We start from the raw sequence: 10,646 nt of genomic DNA, 5'->3' as shown, positions 1-10,646 counted from the left end.
TAGTTTTTATAGCCCTTGCTTTTTTTCCCAGCCAAACAGAGTACAACTGCAGTGTCTAATTACATGTGGATAAGTGGATATTTTAGCCATGCCTAAATAAGAGACTTCTTCAATCCATGTTGCACATTGTAGAATCGTGTTTGTTGTTAATTCAGTGATGCTGTTATGCATTGTTCTCAAATTGAAGCCAGGTGGATTATGGGTAAGGATCAGGTGTTGTCCAGGCTACAGGTGAGGGGGCTGCAGCTGCATTCATTCTCCTCCCTCCTTTCTCTACAGGAAACATGGAACAGCTATGGAATCTTTGACATCACAAAGTAGTGTAAGGGGTTAATTTCAGGAGGGGTTAACTGTTATCTGATATTTGGAGGCATGGAAGGCAAATTAGTACCTATTATCCTCCACAGGACTGCCTGAGATATTCTGTCTGGGAAACCACAGGGTAGCCACTGTGGAATAACAACTCATCTCCACTGCCCCTAGTCCAGGACTCACCAATGTTTAAAAAGGAGAGACCCTGGGAGGGGGAAAACACGGTGGAAATTTGACCCTAGATAGAAGGAGCCACTCCAGGGGGGTGAGGTGATGGTCGTTCTGTGGATTGATTTCTGGAAGGTGCAAAGTCTAGTGTTGAGTTGCCGTTCTCTACCAGAGACTACATATGCAGCTGTGAGAGATCAATGGGCTTTGGAGTCTGCAATTCAGGACAGCCAAGTGACTGTAACTCCTTAAATTGGTGGTGAAAGGGACAGATAATGTGGTGAACCTGCCTGCTATTTATTTACTGTGTGTATATAATATTCTAGTGATTGTTTTATTTACAATAAATGTATTGTTTTACGTTCTAACTGCATTTGCCTGTGACTATACGCACCTTAGAAGGTACTGGGGTAGACTTCCCTTGCATAGTGAGACACCCCTAGGTGGCCAGCCAGTGTGAAGTGCGTAGAATTGGGCCTGAAAACCCGGTATCTTCACATACACCCTTTAGTCTTGGAAGTTCCTTTCTCAGATATAGTGGTAAAGTTAAAAGACATAAAAATATTACCCGAGAAAGTACAGAAGTTAAATAGTTTTAGTAAACACAGAAGCTGTATAATACAGAGAGACCGGTCACCGACACCTGTAGTAAATATAAATGAAATAGATATATAGGTGGGCTCACTAACACATACTCACACTACACAAGATTACCAGGGTTAGAAAGAAGTATGAAACAGTCAAATGGACAGTAAGAAAGTCTACATAGTGAGAAAAATGTCACCAACAGGAGGAGACAGGACAGGCTGGACAGAAAATAGCATCTCTGCTGAGGATCCTGCCAAAGGCAAGGAGGAAAAAACCCAGGAGGAAAAAACCCATCCCCATCCTACTCACCACATTCCTTAGAGGAACATGGAGGAACTTCCCTTTCCTCAACAGCGAGGAACAGAAAGTTCCTCCATGTCCCCACTGATAGTTCGTGCAGGCCCTCAATGAGCACAGCTGTACTCTCCAATCCAAAAGAGATCTGCTGTGGCTGGCTGTCCCCTGGCAGAGTTTTTTATTTTGCGCTGCAGGACTGCTCGTTGCCAAGGAGGAAGGGGGGGGCACAACCTTAACGCAGCTGCTTCCTCAGCCGTCAGCACTAGCTGGTTGCATAGCACATCTGTGCGGCCACTGGCATTCTCCTGGACACCAAGAGAAGGAGACGGCTGCAGCATGCTGAAGGTGAGGAAAGTTGTCAGGCTACTCACCTTTGGCTATCGACTCCTGGGAGGCATCCTTAGGCCAAACAGAGAAAATAAATAAAATAGAAGTTAAAAATGAAAATCCAGGACAAGAACCCTAAAAGCACACCCTACTCCAAAGGGCATATAAAACACTGAGGATAGTTCCCTCCAGGACGGGCATAGTAGGGGAGGAGCTGTCCAATCAGAACTTTAAGATTAAAGTGCCCCTTGCTCAATGTCCACCTACTATTGTTGCATTATTCCCCAATGGCCTGACAGAGAAATACTAATTATTAATTTAGGATCGTCTATGTATCTAGGAGAGTTCCCTATAAAGAATAGTATGACATTTCATTCACATAGGCATGTAAAATGCTTTTAGAGAGTATGGAAGGTAACTAATTCAAACACAGAGAGAACACATTTTATCACTTTTGGAGCAGTCACAATTGATGTAAATGACATTTGAATAGATGCACCTCTTGGGAGTTGATTTGTTTTTAAAGAAGGAATTTACATTTTATTTTTATTAAATAAAAAGTCTTTCAGGCTAGAGGCTAAATTATTTTAAGCTATTTGACACAATTTGCTATACTACATAGCCCACAATAAAGCATTTAATATTTCACATTAGCAAATAGGATTTTGATTTATTAAGGGTTATATTAACAAATATTGTTTTTAAGAAGCTATATTTGGGATGATATACGGCATAGCTTTTAGAGTGCACCATGCAGAGGGCACAAATGTTCTTTCTTTGCTTAATATGCGACTTCTCTGTTATTTGGTGCACCCTCTGAAATTACATCATACGACTTATGGAATAATATACATGCAGAGATCAACAAATATTGCCTGTTTAATATGCATGTGTGGATTATACTCTACTGAGTGTAACTATATCAATTTGTCAGTTCTCCTCATTCGCTGGCAATACTGTAAATAAATCAAATACAGAGACCAGGCGATCTGAATCAGTGATAACAGCTGTGAACCCCACACCCTATTCTGACACTGCTTTCAATTAGTGCCTGCCACATTGTAGAAAATGAAAGGCATACGTATTCTAGAGGTAGCTAGGGGTTCTCCATCACAGCAGTCACCTTTTCCTGGCCTGTGAACTGATCTGATGCACCAAGTGGAAAATTTTGACCAGGACAAAGGTCTTGGTATGCCGGTTGCCCACATTTGTGCACCCGCTCTGGATACAAACTGATGGGAGTTTGGCCTTGCCAGCTGCTTTACTCATCAGGTGTCTTCAATGAACTTGCGTTTCATTGTCCCGGCACATGCATTTATGTTGCTGTTGTCAGAAGTGTCACATGAGCAGCAGGACTTCATTAATTTGATATCCAAAACTGAACACATTTAAAACCATCTGTGAATCATTCCAAGTCCCATCTATGCAACATTTTAATTAGGATTTTTTTTTTTTTTGCCTAATGTAGACAATCCCTATTTCTAATCCACATTCCAATGCTGCTTCCAAACTACTCTCTCTAACCTACACACTTGACCTCTCCCAGTGGACTGAATCCGCTACTCATCAGGCCGCTGTCTTGATCTTGTTTTCTCTAGACTATGCTCAGTTTCTCATTCCCTTAACACTCCTTTCCCCCTCTCTGATCACCACCTTAGTAGATACTCTATCAGCCAGAGTTCTTTATCCTCTCTAGTGTCAAACTCTTCCAAGCCTCCTCACAACCGTAGGAATATCAACTCTATTGATTTTCAACAGTTTTCCACCTCTCTCCAACACCTTCTCTCCCCAATTTCTACATTCTCCTCCCCTGATCGGGCAGTACCCCATTTTCACCAAACCCTAGCAACTGCCCTTGATCACGTGGCTCCAATGACACTACATAGTCTGCGTAGACTTCCTTGCCAACCGTGGCACACTAAAGTAACACGAACGCTACAAAAATTTTCTCGTAAAGCAGAACGTGACTAGCGTAAATCTTGCACCTCTAATGATTTCATCACATATACTGGTATCTACCACTCCTATAGAAATGCCCTGGACACTGCAAAACAAACATACTTCCAATCTCTCATCTATGCTCAGACTTCTAACCCCAAACACCTTTTTTAACACATTTAAATCTCTTCTGAATCCTTCCGCCACAAATCCTCCAACTACCATCCGTGCCCAGGATCTTGATTCCTATTTTAAGGACAAAATAGATAAGATCAAACTTGAAATGGTATCATCTCCCTCGACAAGCAATCAGCTCAATTTCTTTGTAGCACCCTCTAACACTCTTTCTTCATTTGATCCTACAAATTAATTAGTTTTTACTCTGTTCTCATCTTCCTACTCTACCTCCTGTCCTCTTGATCCCATTCCCTCACGAATTAGTAGGTCCCCATCTCCTATGCTCATTCCCCCTCTAATTAAATTCTGTAATCTCTCTTTCTACTGGCATTTTTCCATCACTATTCAAGCATGCAGTGATTACTTCCATTTAAAAAACAAAACAAAATTCTGACCCACTCTTTCGCAAATTACCGCCCTATCTCTCAGCTCCCGTGCCCCTCCAAGCTTCTCGAGAGAATTGCCTACACTCGCCTCACACACTTTCTTACAGCAAACAACCTATTGGATCCTCTTCAGTCAGGCTTTCGCTCTCAACACTCCACAGAGACTGCGCTCACCAAGGTTGTCAATGATTTGATCACAGTAAAAAGTAAAAACCATTACTATCTTCTAATTCTCCTAGATCTCTCTGCTGCATTTGACACTGTTGACCACACTCTCCTCATACAAACGCTACAATCCCTTCCCTTGAAGGCACTGTCCTATCCTGGTTCTCATCCTACCTATCTAATCGCTCTTTCAGTGTTAATTTCTCTGGATCCACCTCTGCTCCGCTTCCTTTATCGGTTGGAGTACCGCAAGTCTCAGTCCTAGGTCCTCTGCTATTCTCTATCTACACCACTACTCTTGGAAAACTAATAAGCTCCTTTGGATTTCAGTATCATCTCTATGCAGATGATACACAAATCTATCTATCCTCTCCTGATCTTTCACCATCTGTGTTGTCTCGCGTTACTGACTGTCTTTCTGCCATTTCATCTTGGATGTCTTCTCGCTAACTTAATCTTTCAAAAACTGAATAATACTCCCACCCAAAAACAGAAACTTCCTGCCTGATATTTCTATTGATAACATGACCATAAATTCCACCACCCAAGCTTGCTGCCTAGGTGTTATACTTGACTCACATCTATCATTTATTCTCCACATCAACTCCATATCCAAATCATGTTACATACATCTAAATAACATTTCCAGAATACGCACATATCTGACACAAGACACCGCAAAAACCTTAATTCATGCACTCATCTCTCGCATCGACTATTGCAATTCCCTCCTTACTGGTCTTCCCAAAGTGAAACTTGAACCCCTACAATCTATTATGCACGCAGCAGCTAGATTGATTTTCCTTGCAAACCGTTCTTCCTCTGCTGAGTCACTCTGTCAGTCTCTACATTGGTTGCCTGTATTTCAACAAATCGAATATAAAATTCTTCTACTAACATACAAGGCCGTCAACAAAATTGCACCGACATACATTTCCTCACTTGTCTCACAATATCTCCCTACTCGACACCTCCGTTCTGCACAAGATCGGCATCTCTTATCCACTCTCATTACATCCTCCCATGCTCGGTTACAGGACTTTTTCCATGCTGCACGCACTTTGTGGAATTCCCTCCCTCACACAGTAAGACTTTCCTCTAGTCTCCAAACCTTCAAGCGTTCTCTGAAAACCCACCGCTTCAGACAAGCTTATGATATTCCTCAACCACCATCTTAATCTCCCCTATTACAACCCTCTACACAGTTAGCACAAGACAACAACCCTCTGACCAACATTGGTACACACACAGCCCACTCAGTACTTTTACCTTTGCATTCTAGCCAGTGTGCAATATGATATAGCACATGTCCTTGTGTTTCAAACTCCCATTGTCCCATAGATTGTAAGCTTGCAAGCAGGGTTCTCTTACCTCTCTGTCTGTATGTATTACCCAGTATTGTTTTATTAATGTTTGTTCCCAATTGTAAAGCACTACGAAATTTGCTGGCGCTATATAAATAAATGATGATTTATGCTTAATGCTTTCAGTTGAAATTTTGTTGAAAATGTTTACTGCAATACATTAAGAACTATAGAATGTAGAGTACATGCTGGTTTCTAAACAATAATTAAAATAATTAGCATTACCCAGAAGGTCCATGGTTTCTTATTACCTAAAGTACAAAAGATGTTAATATCCCCCCCAGTAGGCAGGACTATAGTGTCTACTATAGGACCACTATATAAACTGATAGCAAAAAGTTCCCAAACTCCAATCAGGTGCACCAGAAAGAGCAAGATGAAGATGTGACAAAATGACAAGAGAGCTTCCCGTAGAATGATCGCTACTAAGTATGGGACTTTATTTTCTTTCTTTTTCAGATTCTGGGAAGTAGCATCATAGTCAGGAATCTTAAGGTCCACCCAATGGAAACCTAGAAGGTTGGAGTGGCAGGGAAGGTTCTCCAAGAGAATAGATATAAAAATTATTTTATAGTAAGTCATAATGGAAGTTTGCTGTAGGAAAGTAGCATTAGGGTGCTGGAGAAACAGTAAAATAAAAACAAAACAACCCCAGATATTGGATAATCATTCATTTTTCTAAATATCAAATATATATTTTCTTATATATAAAATATATAAGAAAAGTAATTCAGCCACTATTTCCATGCAGTGTTTGCAGCAAATAGGAGTAAGACCTGCTCGCACCAACTGTAAAAACACAAGCATTAACGTGTTAGGGCCACATGTTTGAGGGAAATTGGTAGGATAGGACTTGCAGGGACAAAAAAAGGAAAGGAAAACGGCAATGCAGCCCCAATCCTATGGTGGGTGCATCAGCGTCCACCTAGAGAAGAGAACTTATATTGATAGTAGAAAATAGGTGCACTAGGGTAGGAATTGGAAAATCACAAGGTAGGTCTAACATGTAATGAATGCTACCAATGTGGGTCTGTATCAATCCTTAAATGCCAAGGTGTACCAGATATAAATCTGACGTCAGTTCAACCTGCCAATTCTATTTTCTAATAAGTACTGTAGATACCAGCTAAAAACAGAAATTGTATGTGTATAAACAGAGACTGTTGGTTTGTAACAGTAAGTAATCTCTGTAGCCACCTTCACTATTGTAACTAAATAGGGTTCTATGCATCCAATCAAATAGAGTACAAGAAAATTCTGCATCATAATCAATTTGTTGCCACCAAAAGTCTGTATCAAGTCTGAAGTCTTGGAACACATTGTCATACGATAAGTCACCTGTGTGCAGCTTATAGAGGTTATCAAGTGTGCATCTTTTCGCAATCTTGTCAGTGTTTTATTAAACAGGCAGACCTTAGTTTTCTATAGTGTTGTGCTGCTCAAATCAATGCTTTTGTCAGTAATGATCATGGTTCCATCCCGTTTTGCTCCTCATTCACACAAAGGGAAAGAAAAACTGCATATAGTGAAGCAGAGTTTGGCAGTTTATTCTAATGATAAAATCACACTTATTAACAGAAAAAGCAGGCATATAAACGTCCTGTGTTTGGCCAGACAATCCTACCTGCATTCATGGAGAACAGGATCCCTGTGTTGCCATGCAATGTTATGGGAGCCTGTTGACATCAATTCCAGGGTCCACCCTGCTGTATATTCAATCCATACAAGTGTTGTCAGGCAGACTTTGTAAGGCGATCCCCTATATCTGCCCAACAAAACATGTAGGGATTGAACACACAGCAGTGTAAACCACTAGGGGAACACAGATTTACATGACTGCTTTTTCTGTTGACACTAATGTTAGCCTCTCTTACAATAAACTGCCTAACTATGCTTTTTTGCAGGTCAAACAGTTTTGGAACAAAGACTTGGTTACAGCATTTATTAAGAAATAGAATAGTCAGACTTAACTTGGTTATTAGACAGTACGGTTTTCAAGATTTATATCCGATACACCTCAGCTTTTACGGATTGATACAGAATCACATTGATAGGAATGTATATTTTATATACATACAGTATATAAATAAAATCATCATGTACAAGAAGCAAATATCATTACACTTTCCTAGAGTTGTAACCGTTTTATTACTTCCTGCTGTAAACAGTAAGATCACCTGTTCCTGACTTGTATGCCAATGAAAACTACTAGATGTTAAAGTGTCAAATATTCCCTAAAACACTGAAATATTTTAAAGATATTGGAAGAGTAGATGTCCTACATTATCTATTGTGTAGCTTTATAGTGTGCACTTTAGGTATATTGTTTTCCTTTTAAAAATATATTACAAAGCATAAGCAGAGTCTTGTAGCACAAACCAGAACTTTATTTAAGTGACCTCTACTGCAGAAGGTCAGGGGGAAATGTACAGCATTAAATAGGATAGCATGATCCCTTTATATTATGTGGGCCCATACAACACACTGGTCCAGAACAGTATCCAAACGCTAATGCTCAGAATGGTCTGACTCTTCATAGCCGGTGGGCAGAGCATTCACGTGAGGGTTGTGGAAAAGGCTCCTCACTCCATCTCCCCAGGGAAATTTCTGAAGAAAGACAATTGTAACATTAAACCTAAACCCTTCATAAAAACAGTTCTGAATTACATTCACATACATATAAACACATCACATATTTACCTGCACTGAATAGATTGGAGATAAATGTGCACTCTGCTAAACAACCATCTAGAAACTTAAAGGAAAACACAGGGCCTACACCACATCATTTTGACAGATATTTCTGTATGCTCATTTCTACATATTTCAGAAGTGATACACAGCAAACATGTCAGTAAACTGAAGGACACTTCAGCCACCTTTTCCAGAGAATGACTGATAAAAACAGACTGCACTCAATTGCAAAGCAAGTGTAAATAGTGTCACATAAATAACTTTTAAAAACGTATGACCTTACAAATATTCCCAAATGATGATGAGATATATATATATATATATATATATATATATACCTATATTTTAGATTCAGCAGTTCTATAATGCAGCCCAAACTTTGCACTAAATAGTAGTGTCTGTACATAAAACTATGAATGCACCCTACACTAGCACACAAGTTATTGTGATATTGTAGACAACTGCAACATAGAGAGCACCCATCTTAAAAGGAAGTTAGTGGCAATGTCAGTCTCATACTAGTCACACACTTATTTGTGTAGACTGTAGACTATAGGATTCTCACATAGCATCAATAAACATTTTAGATTTGCTATCCCCTGATAAAACTTCTGAAATGTTGGACAGCCAACACTACAGAACATAAATATGTAGTTTTGCAAATAAACCTTTTGGTTGCCGGTTATTGGTATAGAAGATTTGGACTAAATGATAGAGAGGGCATAACATAACAGCATATAAATATGATTTCAAACGTCAGATACTTGCATAGGAACATGGCAACATGCAGGGAACATAGCTGTCCTCATGGAAGATCGTGAACAACAGTAAAAGTCACAACATACAACGTATCAAGAGCAGTTTTCATGTTGAAATGACACCACCTCCCCAGGGTTACCTTGGTCCGGATCCGCAGGTGCTCGTAGGGCACAAATTCGGGCCGTGCTTCGTGGTGCTGCGCCTTCAGGTAGACGTTCAGCATGCACACGGCCACTCCGGGCACGGCCACCACGTAGGTCAGGATCTTCCAGGTACGAGCTGTGAGGAGACAAAGCAGAGACCGGGTCACTGACCGAGCCGCCCGGTACCGCGGTGACCTTCACTGACAGCGCCGGGCACGCTCGGGTGAAGGTGACCCGCAGCACGGTGCACACCTGCACCACCTCATACCTGCATCGCCGTGCTCAGCATGTGCTGCCGCTGAATACAGGCGCCCGCGACCAGCCACAGACCGCCCAAGTATACCAGAGAGTCTACCCAGCGCCGCCATAGTTTCCCTGAATCTGAGCGGACGTGCAGAACCTGCAGAGGAAGAGACCGGAAAGGGCGTGTTACTGCACTGCGCATGTGCCAGTTTGTCTAGTCAGTGCGCATGCGTCCGTGGGAGCGGTGCACGAGGTAGTGACGTATCAGCAGCACGATGAGAGGGGAGAGTGCTGCATGGTGTGATATGTGAATCACTTCATAATATTGTTTCTGTGGTGTAGCAGCAACAGGGGAAGTAACAACACTGGGGACCTCTTTGTGACCTGAATATGCTAAGCAGGCACAAGGCTGATTGGTCCTTTTCCTATCTTTGTGATTTCAGAAGCACAAGTAAGGCTTTCTTAACAATTATAGGGGACATTCAATTGGCCACATTACTGCCGAATGTAACACAGCCTGTGCATTATTTCCGCTAGTACTGTAATTATTAATGCTGATTAATATTATTGTATTAACGGTAATAGAGCTCAGGCCGCATTACTTTTGACAATAATGCGGCAATTGAATTACCCCCATAGAAAGCTTTCTAAATTGAGGGAACTATCTAATGACATCCTTGTGCTGTACTTGGGTAATAGTCCAGTACTAGCCTCCAAGGAAATATGCTGCATCAAGCTTATTCATTCATTCATTCATACATAATCAAGGAACAGTCCCATAGTATGCTTCCATGGACTGGGTCACTGAGCTATCTGCATTTTTGTTTTTACAATGTTCCTAATAGGCCGCTGAGCCGAGTCTCACCCACCCCCAGGCTAAAATTTGCCAGCCAGCCGCTGTTCATAATTGAGAAGCAAACAAGCTGCACTGAGGCCTAGATGCATTTAATTAAGCTGGGTACACACTACGCAGTTTTCGTCCAATAATCGGCTAAATCAGCCGACATACGACCGCTCGTTCAAAAGTCGGGTCAGTGTGTGCAGATGGTCGAAAGTCTGCCCAAATGGACGATTGTCGCCTCATT

General features: G+C 41.2%; 1 protein-coding gene across 1 annotated transcript; it reads right to left on the bottom strand.

Moving 5' to 3' along the window:
* Nucleotides 1-8,088: 8,088 nt before the first annotated feature.
* COX6A1 (cytochrome c oxidase subunit 6A1) lies at nucleotides 8,089-9,745 on the bottom strand. Its single transcript, XM_075214952.1, has 3 exons — nucleotides 9,587-9,745; nucleotides 9,315-9,454; nucleotides 8,089-8,329 (listed from the first exon to the last, which is right to left on the bottom strand). The coding sequence occupies exons 1-3, from the start codon at nucleotides 9,684-9,686 to the stop codon at nucleotides 8,231-8,233; spliced, it is 339 nt and encodes a 112-aa protein (XP_075071053.1). The 5' UTR covers nucleotides 9,687-9,745; the 3' UTR covers nucleotides 8,089-8,230.
* Nucleotides 9,746-10,646: the final 901 nt, after the last annotated feature.

This window comes from Mixophyes fleayi, chromosome 1 (genome assembly GCF_038048845.1).
Source record: "Mixophyes fleayi isolate aMixFle1 chromosome 1, aMixFle1.hap1, whole genome shotgun sequence".
In the NCBI taxonomy this organism is placed as follows: domain Eukaryota; kingdom Metazoa; phylum Chordata; class Amphibia; order Anura; family Limnodynastidae; genus Mixophyes; species Mixophyes fleayi.
Note: the sequence above shows the minus strand (reverse complement) of the source record. Positions and strands in the feature narration are given on the sequence as shown.

Excerpts from the sequence above, each read along its gene's own strand:
- COX6A1 (XM_075214952.1), bottom strand. The coding sequence starts at position 9,686 with ATGGCGGCGCTGGGTAGACTCTCTGGTATACTTGGGCGGTCTGTGGCT. Across the intron at positions 9,455-9,586 it reads TGCTGAGCACGGCGATGCAG|CTCGTACCTGGAAGATCCTG; the intron begins GTATGAGGTGGT and ends GTCTCCTCACAG. Across the intron at positions 8,330-9,314 it reads ACCTGCGGATCCGGACCAAG|AAATTTCCCTGGGGAGATGG; the intron begins GTAACCCTGGGG and ends GTCTTTCTTCAG.